General features: G+C 32.5%; 2 protein-coding genes and 1 pseudogene across 2 annotated transcripts; 1 reads left to right on the forward strand and 2 right to left on the reverse strand.

The window, feature by feature from the left end:
- Window positions 1-1681: 1681 nt before the first annotated feature.
- LOC140871232 (cytokinin riboside 5'-monophosphate phosphoribohydrolase LOG8) lies at window positions 1682-3879 on the forward strand. Its single transcript, XM_073273645.1, has 7 exons — window positions 1682-2136; window positions 2511-2608; window positions 2694-2724; window positions 3013-3112; window positions 3195-3265; window positions 3343-3486; window positions 3584-3879. The coding sequence occupies exons 1-7, from the start codon at window positions 2029-2031 to the stop codon at window positions 3671-3673; spliced, it is 642 nt and encodes a 213-aa protein (XP_073129746.1). The 5' UTR covers window positions 1682-2028; the 3' UTR covers window positions 3674-3879.
- Window positions 3880-4085: 206 nt separating this feature from the next.
- Window positions 4086-8023, reverse strand: LOC140871231 (probable magnesium transporter NIPA9). Its single transcript, XM_073273644.1, has 9 exons — window positions 7743-8023; window positions 6505-6603; window positions 6280-6409; window positions 5837-5925; window positions 5349-5405; window positions 5185-5243; window positions 4983-5103; window positions 4700-4848; window positions 4086-4528 (listed from the first exon to the last, which is right to left on the reverse strand). The coding sequence occupies exons 1-9, from the start codon at window positions 7851-7853 to the stop codon at window positions 4327-4329; spliced, it is 1017 nt and encodes a 338-aa protein (XP_073129745.1). The 5' UTR covers window positions 7854-8023; the 3' UTR covers window positions 4086-4326.
- A 9847-nt stretch (window positions 8024-17870) lies between these two features.
- LOC140871942 (uncharacterized) lies at window positions 17871-20207 on the reverse strand (annotated as a pseudogene).
- Window positions 20208-21895: the final 1688 nt, after the last annotated feature.

The following is a 21895-nucleotide window of genomic DNA, read 5'->3' on the forward strand; positions in this document are numbered from 1 at the left end:
TACACATCACCCGCAGGGTAGTGCCCTGCGGGCGGCATGTACTAAACCCCTACTCTGATATTACACATCTATTTTTGTAGTTATTTCATCAATTTTGACTCGAGTTTTACAATAGTTAGATCTAGTTATATATTTTTAATTTGTTTATCATCATATTTCATGAATCAAACTGTATCTTAATATCTTAATCATTGACCTAATTTTATACGAGATATCTCTCGTATGATCAAGAAGATCAGTTTTGAGTCTAGAACGAATTTATTTTCAAACTTAGTTTTTAGTTCTGAGTAATGAATGATATTGGAACCATAAATTAAGCGTGGAATCAATGTGTAAATATGACTGAAGAAATTATATTAATGAGTGATTTTATTTTTATATTTTAAGTAAAAATAATTTTGGCTATGTAGATAGCTAAAATTGTAAAAGTCTGATATTTTTAATTAAAATTTTAATTATCATATTTCTACCTTCGGAATATTTTTGTTTATTATTTTCTTTGTACCATTAAAGAGAATCTTTTACGGTTTTACCTATAATTTCGTATTTACAAAAATATCTATTTTTTTTAAAAAATTATAGATGATAGAAAATCGCATCCTAGCAAATATCATCATATTATAAAATATTGGGAAGGAAATTATTCTTACATGTTTAAGGCGGGCACAAAGATTTTTTTTATTAGTTCGATCTTTTCATAAGTTTGGACTCATCAATAAAAATGAAAATGAGATTTAAGAAATATAAAAGATAAAAAAGGATGTCTCACGTGAACGATTTATCAATTCAATATTTTATTGAAATATTCGAAATAATATTTTTTTTTCAAAAAAAAAATCTTCAAAGAATCAGTGGGCTTAAAGGCAGCAACCAAGGGATCATTAGCACACAACTATTCTAAATTCCTATGCGCTGGTATAACCACACGCTTAATTAAATATTTTAAATGATTAAATTTTAATTCAATATATTTATTTTGTCAAATTTCAATCTTAATATTGTAATAGTCGTTTTTAATTCGGACGGTTGATGACAGGCTTGATAGCATATATTGGTGTCACATAAATGCCGCAACGAAGTAACATCAATGCTACGTCAAAAAATGACTAGAATAATTACTTGAAAAAAAAACGTATTAAAACTTAAATTTGACAATAGATTATCAAAATCAAATAGAACTAAAAATACAATTTTCTCTATCTTGACAAAAAATTTATTTTGACAATGAACTCCTATTAAAACCGTCTTACCAATCAATTTCGTGAGTTGAATCGATTCATATCACAAAAACCCACTCTTTTATTAATTAACAAAAAAATATCACTTTTAAAGTATTTTTTTTATTAAAAACGCGCATAATTGTATTGAAATAGGGTTCTTTGTTATTGAATTGGCTGAAACAGGTACAAGCGAATAATTTTTATCATCATTATTTTTTTGCTTTACATACTAGATCGAAAAAGTAGAAACATATAATTCGTAATTAAACAGTAAAATATATATTTGTAATCTATAATAGTAAATATTGTATTAAAAATATATATATACATTATAAATGAATAAAACTAATAAGTTCAATAACATTAGTAAAAGAAGAAAAGTAGATTTGGAATAAATAAATAGAATATATATGCACACACATTAATATAATATATGTTTTCAAGCGTTATAATTATAATCAAGAACCAGGACGACTCTTAATTTTTCCTTTTCTGGCTGCTCTTTCTTTTCCTTCTTTAATTAATTTGATCTAATCATATGAAAGTCTGCGGAACACGCACGCGCGCTAGCAAAGACCGCAGCAAAATCTAAATGTCTACAGATTTTTGTGATTCGAACTGATATATTCACTGAATCAAGAAATGCCCGGATTGTCTTTACGTTAATCTGTCCCGACTCTTTGATCTTTGTGTTAAATTTTTATTTTTTTTTGGTGAAGATTGGACTATCATCTGTTTCAATTTGATTTTGGTATCTGTAAGAGGGGGAGGGATTAGATTTTGATTAGTGTGAATAACAGTGAATTGAATGGAAAACATGAGTAGCCAGTTCAAGAAGATTTGTGTGTTTTGTGGAAGTCAGCCTGGCCACAGGAAAGTCTTCAGTGATGCTGCTAATGACTTGGGAAATGAACTGGTTGGTGTCTTTTACCTTTAATGGGAAAAAGATTCTATCTTTTTTTGTTGAATCTTTATATTTCTTGGCTGCAATTGACTTATTAATTTTCCTAGGTTCTGAGTCAAGGTATTGACTTTTGGGATGATTTTTTTCTTTATGAACAATGGGATTCTTGTACTTTTTATTGATTAGAGCTTTTCAACGACCCTGAGTGTGTTTTCAAGAATTATATTTGTCTATACAAGTGTGTTTCCTTCATTGTGGCATTGGGATTCTCATGTTTAGAGTTCAACCTTGAAATACACTCAATCATCTTCATTCTGTTCCATTTTGATTGTTTTGTGTTGTGTGAAGTATTTGTGTACTCTGTGAATGGTGGGTGGTGGTTGCAGGTAAATAGGAAGATTGACTTGGTGTACGGTGGCGGAAGCGTCGGGTTGATGGGGTTGATTTCTCAGAGAGTTTTTGATGGTGGTTGTCATGTTCTTGGGTGAGTTTTGTGGCAAAAAAATACGTAGAATGTGATTGATCTTCTATGCTATAGGATATCCTTGACTCGGTTTTTCGTTATGCAGAGTAATTCCCAAAGCTTTGGTTCCCTTTGAGGTATGTTTGCATTAGATTTTACAGCTTCTTCTTAATGGACTTTATACTAAATGTATGTTTTGTTCATCCATTATTTTACCAAGCAATCACGATTGCTAGGACTTCCTGGTCAACTTTTTAGACCTTGTTATACAGCAGCTATGTTTCAAATCGAATAGGACTTGCACCATTGTCTGTTTAACTTCTAGTTTGATATTCCATATCCTCATTGGGGACCTTGTGTGTTTGTAATTTTTAGCGATTTGTTCGTTTTCCTGACAAGGTACTTTGTTTGAGTTCCATTGACAGATATCAGGCGGAGCTGTTGGAGACGTGAGAATCGTTTCAGATATGCATGAGCGCAAAGCTGAAATGGCTAAAGAGGCTGAAGCTTTCATTTCCCTTCCTGGTAAATGAACATTAAAAGAAGCATAAGTAATTGTTATCCCAATACATGTGTTTTTCTCTTAAAAACATCCTGAATTTTCTAGGAGGATATGGAACCATGGAAGAGACTATGGAAATGATCACATGGGCACAGCTCGGAATTCATAAAAAACCGGTGATGCATCTATCTTTATTCAAAGAGAACGCCCGAATTTTTTTGTTACTTCTTGATATGTGTTGCTTTTTGGACAGGTTGGTTTGCTAAATGTTGATGGTTACTATGACTTGTTGCTCAATTTATTCGACAAAGGCGTTGAAGAAGGCTTCATCAAACCAAGTGCTCGGCACATAGTCATTTCCGCTCCTACTGCCAACGAGCTTTTAACAAAGATGGAGGTACGCGAATCTGGGCTTTATTTTTTTAACACTACCAAGTTATTTGCATCACTGATGTTTTTGTTAAAATTAATTGTGGCGCTTTGGAATTTCGCAGCAATTCGCTCCTTTCAACGACCACGTTGCCCCGCACGAAAGCTGGCAAATGGAGCAGTTGGGTAGTTACACGCCTATAAGAAACTCATAATGAAAATCTTGTTTGTGGTAGGCATTGTATTCTGATAGATATATGATGTCTTAAATAATGTTTGTTCCACTGTGGCCGCAGTTCATGATTTATTACATGATATTTGTTTCCTCTTCATGTTTTGCATGAAAAGATACCGTGTGACATTGTCTTGAGACTTCTGAGTTGGTGATGTATTTATTCGACATAGTAAGTTGAAAACACAAGCTTTGAATCGATGGGATTTCAATATTGGTAACACACCATCATCGAGTGATAAAATCGCGCCGAAATGGCGCCGCACCGCCAGGTTGGTTTGTTGTTTCTATTTATGTGTTTCTCCAAGGTGAACAATCATTCGAAACTTCCAACAATTTTCCATCTACCCCATGCAAGTGTATTCATGGTTCACACAGACAAGTACACATATGTAGCTTAACAAGTCTATCCGATTCATTTCCACACACGTTTTAAACATGCTTACATTTGTCAAACAAACACATCGTATTGTCGACACTATACATACCACCCAACGTTGGATTATCCGAACATATCATGTAAGAAATGTACACTGTCAAAGAATCGAACATGCAATAGCTATAGAGCTAAAGTATACACGTTTGGAAGATCCGGAAGTCATCCCATGATGTTAGCATTTCTTTTCTTGTGTATGATCAAGCTTTTGTTTTCGAGGGAGGCGACAGTAAATGATGCAATGTGCTGGCTTGTATAACAGCACTCGGATTTGTCTCCCGTGCGCGTGCGCCAAAATTATGTTCCACGCTACTACGCGATGGAGATCGCCGTGGCCTTGGAAGGAATCGTATCACTCTTTTTGATGTTACCAGCAGGATTACACCGATTATGATGAATAACCTGCATTTGTAAATGGGCACAAGTGAAAAATCGAGTTAAGATGAATGATTATGTTGGGAGATAGGAGAAAATGAACATAAATACATTTTGAGTAGACAAAATGAGATGGCAGTGGTTGCGAAAATATTAAACAGATGGAAATAGCATGGAAAGAACAATGCAGATTGGTACCATCCGATGAGAAGCAAGAAACGAGCTACTGGTGCTGTAGGTAATCGTTCCCCTAGAACGAGAATACCAGCGAGTACACCAGTGACAATGGAAGCGACTGCTGCACAAGTCGACACCACAATCGCCCTCCCATGCTTCAAACCACGGGTCTGTTTGAAACAGATACATGACATTATGATCTTGAAAACTCCAGGCACCGAAATCTAACCATGACTATCTTGCAAGGAAGTCGTCTGAACATAAACCTACATGAACACTCTATCAAAGCAACTTTTTACGTTACCTGGACAACAAATCCAGACGCACTGCAGCAAATGCTGATTGAAATGCAGATGGGAAACATCAAATTGGAAAATTCCTGCTCCACAAACACAAATCCCATCTTTGATACAACTGATGCGATCCTGAAAATAATTTTTGAGGGAAAGTAAGAGGAATATAAGTACACTTCTCTCTACGCCTACAGTCAGGGAGTAACTATATACCCGAATAAAATGCCGGATTCCAAGCCATATATTATTTCCTCAATGACTTCATACTGCATCTGCGTATAGCAAAACGTGACAGGAGATAAATCAAGTTCGTAAGACTAGCTTGTGATTGTCACAATGATATTGTAGCATCACCAGCTGAAATATTCAAAACATACCAATTCTTGTTCTCTTCTTTGGCGTCTATACACACGAAGCCACCCATTAAGAAGTACCTAATATTGAGCAAAGCAGTAAAAGTTTACAGCCATTAAATCAGAATAACTTTATTACACAGTTCCAAGTTATTTCTGGACTATTAAATTGCACAAATTTTGTACGGACTTATAACATCATAAATGTTATTGCTAACGATTGAGTAAAAAAGGCAAAATGAAAAAACGAGAAACGTTGAAAATTCCATGGCTCAGCCACAACGCTACATTAACACATATATACCAAAAGATCGAAAAGTCTTGTTATGCCCCCACAATTTTAATGCAACCACCACATTTATAAATAGGTGAGTATATTTGGATAGTGAATATGTAGAAAATCGTTCTAAATGAATCATAATAAAATCATAGCACATTATTTATCATAATCTTTTTAAAATATCAATTATCAAGCATATAAATGTAATTAAAAAATATCATAAGATGCTTACAAACAAGATCGCAACCACAAATGCCAGCCATGGTAAGTGAAAAACTGAGATGGAAGATGCCTTTTGATCCTCTCCTCCTACACCGATTCCTGTACCATAAGATGTAGTAACATAAAACCAGAGAAGGACTGAGTAGATGCCCATCTTGGGAATTTCACAAATAGTCATGGCCATACACAATGGGGGCAAAAGGAAGGTGCGGCTCCTACCCAGGCCGCAACCACCACCCCTCAAGTGAAAAGAAAAAATAAACAAAATGAAATTTTTACGAGTGCATTTTTTCTAAATTTTGCATCGAGTTGTGCCCCCACACCATGGAATTCTTGAGTCTGACACTGCATGTAATGGTCCAGAAATATGGAACTCACAATTACAAATATATAACGAGATACCAAAATTAAACAAGTACACGAGAAGTCCACATCCCAATGGACTTGTATTACCTATAGTGCCAATGCCAGCCAATGTAATTCCAAACCAGTCAATTGCATTCATAATCTCCTTCAGATAAAAATGAGAAAAAACTGAAAGGATAGCAAGTCCGCAACCAGAAACAGGTTGAATAACCGATACCTGTGCCACGTGTGAATTTTCCAAATCCAATCAGTATGATGGCAGAGCACATTAATTAATAGTAACAAAAAAAAAAAAAAAACCGTAGCACATACAGGTGCTTGAGAAAGTGCTAGTAGCATCAAAAATGCTCCAAGAATATCCATCAGAAACCCAAAAACCCAAGCTTTATTGGAAGCATATGTTCTTATTACCTGCAAAATGGAATTACATTTTGGTACACATGCTTTACTTTTACTTTAAAATAAGGCTGAAAATCCAGATTCCCCTCTGCCCCCTCCCTCCAAGGCAGGAACTAATTATGTTGATAACATTATGGCAGTAGAAGGAAAAAACAACGAGAAGATGAATAACGAGAGCCGAAAAGATAAATGGCAAGAAACATATAGTCGAAGCACTCGCCTGCATTTTATTTTGCAATAAGAAGATAACATGTAAATGATAAACAATTGCAAACTCTAGAGAATTCAATTTCTAGCATTTAAAAATTGGTAGCGAACCCCCCAAAAACGGCTTAATATTGCGAATGGAATCTATGACACCTGATTGGGAGCCCAAAAACGAAGCTAACAACATGATTAAGTAACCTCTGGTACAGATAGTCTGCTCATGGTATCAAAGCAAAAAAATGCATTTTTGCTTTCCATTATACTCCTCACACCAGCAATTGTTTCTTTTTAAATGCATGAATTTCCTTCCAAGTTATCCTTTCCTCGAAAGAAAACAGAGACTTTGCTACATACCACTCTACCAGATCGACGAGGCTGAATTTTTCAGAATCACTGACAACTACCACAAATCAGTAAACCAGTAAATGTAAGCTTCAAAAGTATTCAATACACGATTTGGCAAAGGATCACAGCATGAGAACACTCAGAGTCCTATATTTAGATTGAGCTAGTTGACCCATTGTAACTCAAAATTCGAATTTAATCCCAGAGAAGACTAACCGATTGGCTACAAACCCCTTATCTTTCCCAATATATAGCGTAAGCCTACCCATCAAAATCTACAGCTGAACAAATCAAAATAAGGTCATGCAAGATTTTCCATAAAGAAGTCGACAGGAAAGAAACAACCCCGGTTGTAGAAAACTAAACAAGAAGTTTGACCTTGATCGATAGAATACAAAAGTCACTCAAGTGCAACCAACAAAAAAAAAAAGGGGACAACCTTTTAAGGATCCAAGAAATAATTACTCAAATAAACAGCAACGGAGAGATTAAATGTGCCAGAGATTTAAACAAAACAAGAATCCATCAATCAAACCCGCAAATTAACATCAATTACATGCAAACAAAAATCCAAGAATCCACGCCCATGTATTAATTACCTTGAGCTTGAATGATAGAGGCGGGAGAATGAGAGTGCCCTTTTTCTGCAGGACCTTGCCGATGTTGTTTCCCGCGGTGGCGACCACCGTCAAGAAAACGGATTCCCACATCTCTACCACTCAACACCGTCTTATGTTTCTTTACAACTTTTCTTCCTCCCTCCTATTTCTGCTTGTATGATTATGATTTCGTAAGAGGTGAAAATATTTTCTGGGATTGTTGCGAAAATCTCTGTCTGTTTGACAGAGATCTCCCCGCAGTGTTGTGTTGCGGGGATTATTCGCATCTACGTTTTTGTATAACATTTCATCGCTGTTTCTTTACTAATATTTATTTTATTTTATTTTATTTTATTTTAATTTTTTGGCCAAGTTACCATTACACTCCTACGATGACATAATAAATTGTAAAAATGATAGCATGATTGTTTTTAGTTAATTTGGGCAACTTGTAGATAATTTCTTAAATTAAACATAACTTTTAATTTACTTTTTATATTTGTTTTTCCGAAAATGCTCCTGTCTTTATTTTAATCATTATTATTTCTTGAATTATCAAATGTGGAATCGGATTCAAAATCTGATTCACTTGATTCATTAAGATAATAAATATTTTCATCGTCGGATGAAAATTCAATTGTTTCTACTGGATAAAATCCTATATTTCTTCAAGAAGTTTAACTTTATTTTTCTTTTCGTTTCGTTTTGGACATTCATTTGCATAATAACATTCTTCATTGCACAACCAACATGTGCAGTTCTTTCCTTCACCTTTTGGGCAAGGTGGCTTTTTATTATCAAACTTTTTATAAAATTTTCTTTTATAAGGTTTTCTGAAGAAATTTCTTCTAAATTTCTTTTTCTTATAGGGAATAAATTTCCTATTAAAAGATTTATAAGGTTTATTTAATTTATTATGTTTCTGTCGTTTTAAATGTTTGTGTGACATGTTTGTTTTACAACCGTATTCTTTTACTGTGAATTTCATTTTGTCACAAAAAAGTTTATTGTTTTGTTTGTAAGATTTGGATATTCTTTTATTTAATATTACTTCATGACATTTCTTTGTTATAACGTCTTTAATAAATTTAATAGCTCCTCCTAGTATTTTGGCATAAGCACTAGTTAAGAATTCATCTTTACTATTTATTGGTATATTAGATATTTTATTAAAAATATTTAATTTATAATGCTATTTTTTATCAGCATCTATTAACTGATAATAGTTTGTTTCATAATCACATATAAATTCTTCTAGATAACATAGATTACATAATTTTATATTATCCAGAATAAAAATTGCTCTATTTTTTGTTCTGTATTTTTGGCTACTAAATTAGCGTCATTATTAGAAACTCCTAAAAATTCTTGGTACAATGCATCAACAAATAGTTCGAAATATCGATGTCCTGTCATTCCTTGTGGTAGATTAGTAATTATTAGGTTTTCAGCCCAAGTTCTTACTGCTCCTACTAGTGTCATTTTTATCATACCATGAGTTAAAACTTGAATATTCTCACTTTTGTCTAATAATGATGTTAATTAAATTTGTACTGATAGTTCATTTGCCCAATGATCTATCTTTGATTTTCTTTCTTTGACTGTTGAACAACCTAAATCTAAGATATTCTGTTTCACAAATCCTGATGTTTTTGATTCTCTAAGAATATCTCTAACATCTTTATAAGATCTATAGTATTGATCTCTGTTATATTTAAATTCTTCATCATCTCTTCCACCACTACCTTCTACATTCGTTCGTAGATTTAATCGTGGTCTAGAATCATCTTCAGATTCTGATTCTGAAATATCCATATCTCTGTATTGTTCTGATTCCTGATGTGAATGATATAATTCTTCTGTATTTACTCCTATTTGTTCAAAATCAGATGAGTCTGTTTCACTAAATATCTCCATACTTATGTTTGTCATAACTAAGGGGATTTCTATACCATGATTCAATTTTGAATGGTGGTTCTTCTTCCATTTTCCTTTTTTCTTTATCTATTGGAAGAACTTCTTTAAGATAGTTTAATATTTCATTACTATGTCTTTCCTATTCAATTATTAATCTAGTCGTTGCTAAATCAATATATTCTTTGAAATTCTTCTCTAATTCTTGTATTGATAGATTGATCTTATTGATGTTATTTTCTAAATCTCCTAGATCTTTTTCTAATTTTATTAAGGACGTCATTGCGATGAGATTGATTCATTAACAATAGCTTGTTTAATTTTAAGAATATTTTGATTCATGGTTCCAATATTTTCAAGAATATCTTCATCATTTCTAGCAAATGATAATGATCTTCTTGGTACAGACTGTTTTGTGATTTGGAGGTCATCTGAACTTCATCTTTTATAGGGATTTATTTCTTCAATAAATGCTTTCGAGGGTGTTCAATTCTTGTAATATTTTCAAACATTTTTTCAACAGAAATAGTTGGTTTTGTTGAAATTATTCCTGTTTGAGAATTATTACTTATTGCTAAACCGACAACATAGTTTATATTGATCGGATGGTTTCCTGTTAACATAAGATTATTTCTATAAAAGTAATAATCTAATGTTAAAACGTCATTTATGTTTTTATCAAAAAGAGATATATTGTATTGTGGATAAATACAAAATTTCATCTTTTTGTAACATAAGTTTCCTTCAATTTTTCCAATGATAGAATCCTCAAAATTACGTATCCTTTTGTCACGAACTGTGATTTGTGTATCTATTCCTTCTCGGTAGTGAGTTGATACTATTATTTCAATTCCTCCAATGTGAACATATTTCAGTTCGGATCGTTCTTTTTCACTGGCTTTTGCCATGATGGTATCAATATCTTGAGTTGTTAATAACTTCAAAGTATTAGACCTTGATTCGTTATTTATTTTACAAGATCGTTCTTTTGTACGAATCGAATAATAAATTAATTTTTTTTTGGGATTAATAAAATTTGAAATCTTGCTTAATATTCCTGGTTGGTCTATTAGATTTGTTTTTGAATTAGAAAACCCTGTTTTCTGTATCTCAGCAAACTTATTCTGATTAAATATAATATTCAAATTATACTCTTGGGTTCTCTTCAGATTCATCAAACTGACTATTTTGATTTGGAATTGTTACTTCTGTCATTTTAACAGATGATAGAACTTCTTAATTTTCTTAAGGCTATTAAAAGCCTTTTTGTTGAATATATCTGTTCTAATAAATTCTGAAAATCTTCGAAACTATCAATTGAAGATTGACAATTTTTAAGATGTTTCAAATTGTTTTCATAATTTTCTATATCAAAATTTATATTTTGAGAATATAAATTAAAGATATTCATTTTTGTATTTTCATACATTTTCCATTTAGTAAAAATTGTTACTTTTATTATTTTGTTTTTGTTGATCGGATTTCGATAACAAAGTTTGTTCTTATTCATAACATATTGTTATGTCTTCAATTTCATCGTTTTCAGAAATTTGAATTATCGTTTTTCAGTTGCTTGAAAAATGTTCTTTTTTATGATTTTTGAAATAAAAGGTTTGGAGACCTTTTATTTTATTCCCTAATTGATCTATTTGACGTAAATCTTTTAGTAAGATTATTTTATCAAATAAATTTTTAATCTCAATATCTAAAGTTAATCCAGGCATTAATAATCTGTTTTATTTAACCGCTCTGATACCAGGTTGCGGAATTCTTATGAAAATTCTTATGAATTTCTCATTCATGTTCTATGATGTTTTACAGATCTTTGAATTTCTCATTCATGTTTTACAGATCTGATTCATTTATAACAGATAAATGTTTTCCGATTAATTTGGTTCCATTCATAGGTTATTATTATAAATTTTAGTTGATAAATTGATTCAAATATGGTTAAATCAGAAGTATTCAAACGATATTCATGAAATGTATCATATTCATGATCATCTTCTATTTCAAACCAGTTTTTTATTATTAATCTTCCATTTCTTATAAAGGATGATGACATGATTAATGTATTTTGACTATTTCTTTAAATTAAGGGTTGTAGGAGATTTGGGAAGGTTACCTTGATTGAATGAGTCTTGGTTTTGAGCAGAGGCCAAATCCTTGCTTTCCCTTAATGATCACTTGATCAACTGGTACTTGCTTTATGGATTTCCAGGTTTACTCTAACCATGAATCTTCAATGGTTGGCTTCCAACCTTGTCCTCCTTACGCCCTGCTTGTTTAGTTATTAGCCATAAGGCTTAATTTTGTTTCTGATTTTATGTTTCTTAGTTTCTGATAGTTTTCATACGTCTTGTATGAACCAGATTGTAAGAAACTTAAGAAGAGAGAGATACTCAAACTTCACTTATTCATTTACAACACAAACATCTCCTTTTATAGGCGTGGAGAAACGCATACAGTGGTAAAAATAAAGGAAGAGGGGGACCATGCTACATAATGAAAAACATCTCATTTTACATCTGAGTGGATGCCTTTCACATGTGGTGTGGTACACGATTTCATTTGTTTTTACATTGTGTCACTTTCTGAATCACTGGTATATTCGGACCATTTTTTTATTGGTTTGTCTTCTTTGACAGCTGATTTGTCATCTTTGACAGATGCTTCTTCTATCTGAATGGGTTGGCAATGTCCATATTTGTGAGTGGAAATCATTGTTCTTAGTCTTTGACATAGCATTTGTTGGGTTTCTCGGGTCATGTCAACTCTTGCTTCATAGATTGGAGCTTCGAATTGAGATAACATGGCTTGTTCTTTCTTTTGGATTGTCTCCTTGTGTCCAGTGGTTAATAAAATTTTACTGGTTGCAAAATTTATTTTAACCTTTGAGTTTCCATCAATCTTTCTTGTCTTTGAGATCATGTCAATCAATGTCTTTATTCTTATCTCAAGAAGTGTTGATATATCCATTACTGGTTTCTCTTCATTTGATCCTTCAAATAAAAACTTGTCTTTATTTTTTCGACATTGAATGTATATCATCGGCTGATAGAATTTGTCATTTTCCCAATCTGGAAGGGTTGAATGAATACTTAATGTTAACACTGGTTCGTCCTTGAAAACTGCTTTCTTGAACTGGATAATACTATTTCTCAGTTGATATGGAAATAGTTCTATCTCTTGATTGTTGGGACTGACTTCTAATCCGCTTAATAATCCATTTGAAAAGAATCTTGCGACTTCATGCGCTGGAGCACCTTGTAGTGTTCTTGCTCTTGATATGCTCTGTGTGTCACAAGTTTGTAGCCAAGATCCTGCAGATGGTTTGGCTATTCTCAAATAGTTTAGTGTTTCAAATAATTCAGTTTTGAATTTTTCTGGAAAATTTGTTTTTTCAAAAATTGGTTTTTGTGGTCGCAGATTGACCATCTTTCTTTCTCTTGTTTCAAGGGTGCTTTTAAACGTCCTTTCTTCTTTTTCATTTTTCTCGGTGTTGGCTGTGACCACCGGTTTTTTCTTCTTTTCTTTTTTCTTTGTTATCAGTGTTGGCTGTGACCACTGATTGTTTTTCATTCATCTCCATTATTTTGTCAAATGAAGTTGCTAACTTGATTGGTGTTCTTGGTGAGGATGATGATGATGAGGTTGTCATCTTTTCTTTTATCCTCTGAATTTTTTCATTTATATTCTTTTTCTTTTGTTGAAGAATCTGAATTTCTTCATCTATGTCAATCAATTGTTCTTTTAATTGATCTAATTACTCCATCCTGCACAAGAAACATATATATATATATATATATATATATATATATATATATATATATATATATAAAATGGTTAGAAATTTAACTCTTTATCGTGAGTAATTCGGATAGTTTTATTATGCGTATCATTGCATTTATGAATTCCTTTGCAAGAATTGAACCAATCTTCATGAGATTGATTATTTTACTCATAGAGTAATTCATGTTTTTGAATATAAATCTCATTTCATCAATTTATATTCCCCATGCTTTCTAAGGCATGTTCGGATGACTTGAAGTCATAAAATAATTCATGTTTTTGAATATAAATCTCATTTCATCAATTTATATTCCACATGCTTTCTAAGGCATGTTCGGATGAATCACAATCATTTTCTGGATCACTTAGGATCTCTTTTGTTATTCTGGTACTACGGATAGTATAATTTGGATGAAGTTCTCTAGTTAATGCGTCGGGTAATGAATTGTTCGTTCCTTTGACATGCTGGATCTCGAACTGATAATGGTTCAATTCCAATTGCCATCTAATTAACCTTGCTGCATTTCTCCCTGCATTTCTTGATATTTTTCTTGTCTTGAAATATGTTAAATTCATATTATCCGTTCTTACTAAAAACGGTTTAGAAATAAGATAAATCTCATAATTTCTAATTGTATATATTAAAGCTAATAATTCTTTTTCATTTGAATGATAATTTAGATGTGCACCTTGAAAAGTTCCTGATGTATAATTACATAATTCTTCATTATTCCTAGTAGCTGTTTTAGTAAGTTATTCTAAATTTCTTTCTCCTGTATATGCTTTTAAACATGCTCCCCAGTATTCATCTGAGGCGTCTGTTTCAATTATTATTATGTATTTATTTGAAGGAAAATATAATTCGGGAAGATTACTAATTATCTTCTTTTTAATAGTGTCAATATAATTAGTATCTTCTTTAGACCATTTCCACTTATAGTCTTGTTTAAGTTTTGCCTGAAGAGGTTTTCTGATTTCTGCAAGTTTCTTAATGTAATTTCCAGAATAAGTTAATAATCCTAAAAATCTTCTTAATTGATCTTTATCTTTGATTTCACTAGGAAAATCGTGAATTTTCTTAAGTATATGCTGTTGTAAACAATGTTTTCCATCTTCTATTTGTAATCCTAAATAATTTATTTTTGTTTTAAATAATTGTGCTTTCTTTTCAGAAAGTATAATTCCATCTTTATGACAAATATCTAATACTGTCATGAGGTCTTTATAATGTTGATCTAGTGTTTTTGAATAAATTAATATGTCATCTATATAAACACAACAAAAATCTACATATGATTTAAAAAATTCATCCATATATCTTTGAAAGATACCTGGTGCTTGTTTAAGTCTGAAAGGTAATACAGTCCATTGATACTGTCCTTTTGGACAACTGAATGATGTAAGTAATTGTGTTTGTGGTTCTAGCTGAATTTGTCAGAATTCTGATTTACAATCTAAACTGGAGAAATATTTCATTCCTCCTATATAAGATAGTAAACCATTCTTGTTTGGGATGTAATATTCATCCATAATTGTTGCATTATTCATTTTTCGATAATCAATTACCATTATTTTCTTATCAGTGTCTTTCTTACTGACATAAAAGGCTGGTGAAGAGTGTGGACTCTTATTTGGGATGATTATCTTAAGTTTTAGTAATTCTTGAACCTCTTTTTCGAATATTTTTACATCATCCATGTTGCATCTTCTTGGTGCTTCACGGATTGTGATATTAGGGTCTTTAAGTTTTATTGAAGCAATGAATTGTTTTCTTTTCTTAATTTTATCCTGAGGATTTTCAGAACAAATATCATGAAATTTCTTCATGATTTCTTTTTCATGATTAATTGTTAAAATATTTTTTATTTTTAGTTCTATTGGATTTGTATTTCGTTTATGAAAATTCTTTGTAAATCCTTCATTTTTTACACGAAATGCTGTTCATATTTTAGGAATATAAATCATTGATGATCCTTTGTTTAAAGTTATGTGATTTTCAAATTGTGGAAAAGAAAGATATTCTCTTAAAAAGTTATTTCATATTATAATGTTCATTCCTGATTCTATTTGGTATATAATGGGTATTACAAATTTTGTTTTCTCAATTTCTATTTTTAATTTTTCTGCTACTGTATCAAGCATGATTATTGATCCATCTCCTATTCGAACTTTTAATCCTTTATCATATTTCTTCCAATAATGATTTGAAAGTATATGTTTGCTTCCTAAACACATACTTGCTCCTGTATCAACATAAGCATGTATATGATATGGTTTATGTTCTTTGATTTTAATTTGAATTTTTATATATATACTATTTGGATTGGTTTTGTTTTTATTATTATCCATTCTCTCAATTTTTTTGTTTTGTTTTTTGTTTTTTTTAAAGAATTTTAAGAGATAAGGGTATAATTGGTATTTATAAACAAAAGTTTCTCTCTCCAGGGAGTTGAAAGTAAGTTTTATTTATGTAGAGATTTATAAATAAGTTATAAATTGGTTTAGGGAGTGATTGACAATTAACCCTTAATTTTAACGTATAACTTGAGCTGTAACACAAAATACGAAGTCTTATTTTTTTTAATGACATGATAATTTGCATCGCTATCTTTCGGTGTGTATTGTTAAATTTTCGGATTAATGCATTGACTACCTATTTTACATGTTAATCCAAGAATGTGTTAGTAGAAGAAATAGAACTCTTGATAAAAGTAAAGGGTTCACCTATTCCTTTGACACTCATTTGAAGATAAAATATGAAGCCTTGTTATTTATATTGAACAATGTATTTTAACATTCCACAAATCTTGAGAAAAGTCCTTTTCTTTTTTTTATCGAGTGAACGATACTAATTTACAAAAATTATTCTGTTGTTGTTCTCGAGCAATATTTGAATTTATGGAATTGTACAAAAATAACATTCTATTTTTGTTTCGGCATTTAAACATGTTCATGAATTCAATTTTTTTTACCAATATTTTATTAGGCAAGACGACTTGCACAAGGTTGACCCTTATGTGGTTTATATGAGTAGAGTGTCTTGTAGGTCATTACATTAGTTTGAGGTTAACTGATCAATTCTACGCTATTACTTGGGTTATTTAATATGCACCGAAAAGTAGCGGTTATGAACTACAACATTGTAAAAAAAATATTACTATGTTGTCTATAAATAACATGGATCTTATACATATATATATACAATTTTGCTATGTTGCTCACCCACCGTGCCCACTCCATGTGCCCATCGTAGGTAGGTGTATATATATATATAGATATGATGCTCCCTAAATATAAGGGTCTGGTTCGATCCAAACCCATCAACCCGTGCCAGAAAAAATTGTTCAGATCCCCAAAAAATAAGTTTATGGTTGAGTCCAAGTGGCCGACCTGACCCCTGTCTGGGTAGAAAAAAGTTCGACCCGAACCCGACATCCCATTCTTTGGAAAGTGCCCCAAAATCCATTAAGTCCTATCATATGGAAAGCCTAAATTGGATAAAAATCCAACCAACACAAAAAGGTAATAGCTATGGTTCAAGCCCCAACTGATGAGCCCATTGGGCCAAGCCAGTACTAGGTAACATAGAGGCCCGACCCGGGCCCAACATCTGAAAGCTTGGATAATCGGAAATATTTGAGGATCTTTAATAGATAAAGATAAGCTACAACAAATTCGAGATTTGATCAGATATTAGGTCGGTTCAAGAGTCCTAGCCGCCATAGTGACTGAGTTTTACCTACTTTAGTCTCTTACCTTGAGTAGAGTCCTACCCTAACCCTAATAGGAATTCTACCATGGTAACTCACCCCTCCAGTCTCTATAAATACCAGATATCTCTTATGGTTTTACACATTCACTTCTATTCACGCATCCACTCATTTTTTCTTTCACTTTATTGCTCTCTCTATAACTTTTTGAGCACTGACTTAGACATCGAAGGGGTCACGCGGCGTCCTCTAACGAAGTTATCGTCTGTACAGAACACGACCCGACCCAATTTGTTGAAGATTTGAAGATCCGTTCTACTAGATCAGACCCGAGCTAAAATTTTGGTAACATCAATATATACATATACACACACACACACACACACACACACATATATATATATATATATATATATATATATATATATATATATAATCATGCAATTCATATTTGTTGACTCATAATTTATTATCCTCTTTTGGTTATAGTTTATTCCGATATGAATTCCAAGGTTCTAAAATTCGCTAGGCGCTAGTCGGGCGCCCGACCAGCGCCTAGCGCCTAGGCCGCCTAGGCGGGGACTAGGCGCCGCTAGGCGGATTCCACGTTATCAACTAAAAAATCACATTATATAACTCCCAACATAAAAAAACATCAAATTTTAAAATGAGTTAAAAAATTACACAACTAATAGAATGTCTCAAATTTAGTCTACTGGTCTACTTCATCTTCTCCATAATTTTCAACAACTTGTTCTTTATTAGATACAAACTCAATATCTTCATTGTGATCATCCTCTTCGTCGGATGCAAAATCATCCTCGTGAAGTTCTCTCACTCTAGAGCTTCTTCGGAGTTGTATATTTTCATCTGCTCCAGTTGCTTCATCAACTATTTGCCAAGTGAGCCCAGAACCTGGTTCAACTTCATCCTCTTCCCCACCATCTACAATCCAGCTTTGTGCATTTGAAGCATCTTTTGCAAGAAGGACATCGACATTTCTTTCCTTCTCTCTTTTTTGTTTGTTCAACAATCTAGCATTAAATTGGACAAATACTAGATTGTTCAACCTATTGACATCCAACCGATTTCTTTTCTTTGTATGAATCTACAAAAAAAAAAAAACATAGAAAGTACATATTATACTATAGTTAGTAACACGAACATGTATATTAAAAATTAATACTTTACATTAATAAAGTTTAAACTTACTCCTTCAAATGCACTCCAATTCCTTTCACATCCAGACGAACTTGTAGTTAATGAAAGAATCCTCAATGCCACTCTTAACAAGTTGGGTGTGTGAGCACCGTAGGTACTCCACCATGTACATGGATCAAATGCATCATCATTATTCTCATATGCTTTTGCTGCCAATGTTTTCCCAAACAACCCACTCTTGTCTCTATATTTTGCAAATTCCTTGTTAATAATTGTATCTTGTAGTTCAAACTCATTGGAATGCAAAACTTCAATGCATTCAAAAATCCCAGTTGCGACCTCCTCGTATCAAGTCTATCTTTCATTTTTGACTCGATAATCACTATGATAGGCTGATAATTTGATTCAACATTGTTCAAGGCTACCTTGATATCTTTTTTATCTTGAAGAAGCTCCCCATATAGAAACCCCATGGATGGCTTTCTATCTCCATCAACCAATCGAAGAACTCTTACCAAAGGAGCAAATATTTTCAAACAAAGTGTCACACCATTCCAAAAACTCATGCTCATTACAGTAGAGTAAGCCAATTTTCCTTTGTTTGTCTTTGCCCATTTACGAGTCTCCCACAATTCACTTGTAAACATGGCCCTTAGACTTGATTTTTTCTCAATCAAACTCTGTAATGTGAGGAAGTTAGATGCAAACCTGGTAACTCCTGGTCGGACTATGTCTCTCTTTTTGTAAAACTCCTCATCAATGACAAAGTCTTATGGTGAGCATAAATGAAAATGGTAAAAGTCTTGGCTTGGTCGATAACCTTTTTATATTTTGGAAGCTTGCCAATACTTTCAAGCATGAGATTAATTGTGTGAGCTGCACATGAACTCCAAAAGATCCTAGGCCACTTTTCTTTCATCAATTTAGCTGCAGCCATATTGTTGGTAGCATTGTCTGTTATAATTTGAAAAACATTATGAGATCCTACTTGTTGCACACACTTGTCAACATACTCAAATATATGTCTAGCTGTATGGGCCTCGTCTGAAGACTCCTTAGACTCTAGAAATGTAGTACCTTCCTTGCAATTGACACACAAATTTAATATGCTTCTTCTTTTTCTGTCACTCCATGCATTTGTCATAATCGAGCACCCATTCTTTACCCATTCTTCTTCGTGCTTCTTCAACAATTGTTTTGTTCTTTCAACTTCAGCTTTCAAAATTGGCTCCTTAAGTTGATATTGAGTTGGAGGCTTGAACCCTGGTCCAAATTGACCTACTGCCTCCATCAGTTGTTTGAAACTATCATTGTCAACATCATTGAATGGGATTCCATTTTCAAATGCCCATCTCCCAACATATTGTTGAACTTGTTGAGTTCTCTCTTTGAAAAAAGCCTCGTTTATATTTTTTTGACGAAGCACTTTATTCCCACTCGAACCTACATTTTCTGAAGAAATCACTGATGCATATCTATCCATGGGCCCAAGTGGAAGAGGTTTTTTAGTTCCACTCATCCCTTCAATTTCAAGAACTTCTTCTTCTTCTTCATGATGGATATTCACCTCTGCTCTACATGTTTCTTCAGTCATTCTTTTGTTTTTCTTTCTGTTCCTCGCTTCTGAAATAGCTTCTTTGCACTTATTGCGATCTTCTTGAGATGCTTTTTGACAACCAGATACATTTTCAGGTATATTTCCTATGTGCTCCTTCATCCTATATACTCCCCCCGACATCGTTTTCCCACACAACTTGCACTTAACTCTGTCGAGGTTCTTAGGATCAATCAACATCCCAAACTCCCATCCGATGTCAGTTGACTTTCTCCTAAGGATATCGGATTCGGGTTGAGTGACAGATGCGTTCGAAGATGGATTGCTTGCCATGGGTACCTTTCAAGTGAATAGCAGGAGCTTGGAATCGAGCTTTTATTTTCTGGCTGCCTTCGAATCAAGCTGTTAAGCAAATAAAGGGTCCAACTTAAAGCCTGGAATCAGACATTGAAGGGGAAAAAAATGAGTCGCTTCTTCTATCGATGCCTCTCAAATGACAACTGACGAGGATGAAGTTGAAGATGTTTAGGGCAAGCCAACAACAAAAAGCCTGTTTATTTTTTTGACTGCCCGTTTTTTTTTGGGCTTTTAATTAAAAGCCCAAAACAAAACCTAATCAAAATCTGCAAGCCGCCTAGGACGCTTACTGCCGCCTAGGACGGCCGATTAGATGTTTTCTGTTTCGGCCGGCGACCGCCTAGGCCGAAATTTCGAACACTGATGAATTCTAATGGCAACTTTTACACTAATAATGTTTAGGTTGGTCTAAGAGTGACGACTCTATTTAATTGCATTAAACACTCTGTGCATAATAATTCAGAGAACACGACTTTCATTATCATTTTTTGTCAAGTTGAGTTGCAAATTGCAATCAACTAACACACAAGCTTTGAGATCGTGTTATAAAATTTTGGTTCTACAAGAATTCGTACCTTGGAAACATGCGATATAAAGATTTTATTCATTTTTTTAATATTTAATGAACATAATTACAAAATGGAATTTTATATACAATGTATATAAACATAATCTATATTTTTTACCCGTATATATTTTTTACCCATGTTTAATGATCTATTTGGAGAAATATTTATAAATTTTTTTTATAAAAAAGTAATTTTACAAAATTTATGTAAAATATTTTAAAAGTTGATTTAGTATTAAATATGCATTTTGACAGTTATTCTAACACACATTTCAGTTGTTCTTTAAAGAATACTAGCGCAAGCGATGTGTGCATATACATAAATTTTATTATGTTCGTGTTTTTTTTTAAAATTTACATGGTGAATTAGATTCAAAAGTTTAAAATGATAACTATCCCATCTAATCTAAAGTTTTAAAAATTCAAAAAAAAAATATAGCAGTGTCATTTTGATAAATAAGATAATGTCTAATAGTTAAAAAAAGAGGAGCCCATATCAAATGACTAATTTATGCAATAATTTTGGTTTTGTTAGGAATTAAGTTAGGATAAAATCGTAATTTTATCTCTAGCTTACCAATTAATTAAAAGTTAGTTAATTAAAATGTCTCAACTATAATTTTTTTTAGAGTACAATTACAATTTGTAGCCAGAGTACAACGATATAATGAAACTGCCCGCACAACCGACGATACTTGAACATGGACTCAAGACTTGTTTATCTCGAGCAAAGAAATTACAAAATAAACTACTAAATTTACCTAAATAAAATAGAAAATCTACCCACAATCAGCGAAAATCGAACCTGAGATCATATGGCTCAGGGCCTCAGTTTTAGCCAGTACATTAAGGCCTCATCGACAAGTCTTTACTATAATAATATAGTAAGATATTTGAATTTTTTTTAAAAACCATATTCAATCACGTATTTAAATTTTATTCACTTATAAAATACTATAAACATTTTTAAAGTTCTTGTGCAAATGGAGACTAACAAGTTGATTTTAGATATCTAACAAAAAAATCTAAATATTAATATTTTAAGCTTGAACCGAATAAGTAATGAAAATATGCATTTAAATTTAACGTTTTATTA

The sequence above is a fragment of the Henckelia pumila genome, unplaced genomic scaffold, assembly GCF_033568475.1.
Source record: "Henckelia pumila isolate YLH828 unplaced genomic scaffold, ASM3356847v2 CTG_461:::fragment_3, whole genome shotgun sequence".
In the NCBI taxonomy this organism is placed as follows: Eukaryota; Viridiplantae; Streptophyta; class Magnoliopsida; order Lamiales; family Gesneriaceae; genus Henckelia; species Henckelia pumila.

What these genes read in the sequence shown, in the direction of transcription:
- LOC140871232 (XM_073273645.1), top strand. Translation starts at nt 2,029, where the DNA reads ATGGAAAACATGAGTAGCCAGTTCAAGAAGATTTGTGTGTTTTGTGGA. An exon ending in GGTGGTTGTCATGTTCTTGG is followed by an intron (nt 2,609 to 2,693) that starts GTGAGTTTTGTG and finishes TTCGTTATGCAG; the next exon opens with AGTAATTCCCAAAGCTTTGG. An exon ending in TCGGAATTCATAAAAAACCG is followed by an intron (nt 3,266 to 3,342) that starts GTGATGCATCTA and finishes CTTTTTGGACAG; the next exon opens with GTTGGTTTGCTAAATGTTGA.
- LOC140871231 (XM_073273644.1), bottom strand. Translation starts at nt 7,853, where the DNA reads ATGTGGGAATCCGTTTTCTTGACGGTGGTCGCCACCGCGGGAAACAAC. An exon ending in TTGTGGTTGCGATCTTGTTT is followed by an intron (nt 5,406 to 5,836) that starts GTAAGCATCTTA and finishes GCTCAATATTAG; the next exon opens with GTACTTCTTAATGGGTGGCT. An exon ending in AAAGAAGAGAACAAGAATTG is followed by an intron (nt 5,244 to 5,348) that starts GTATGTTTTGAA and finishes TGCTATACGCAG; the next exon opens with ATGCAGTATGAAGTCATTGA.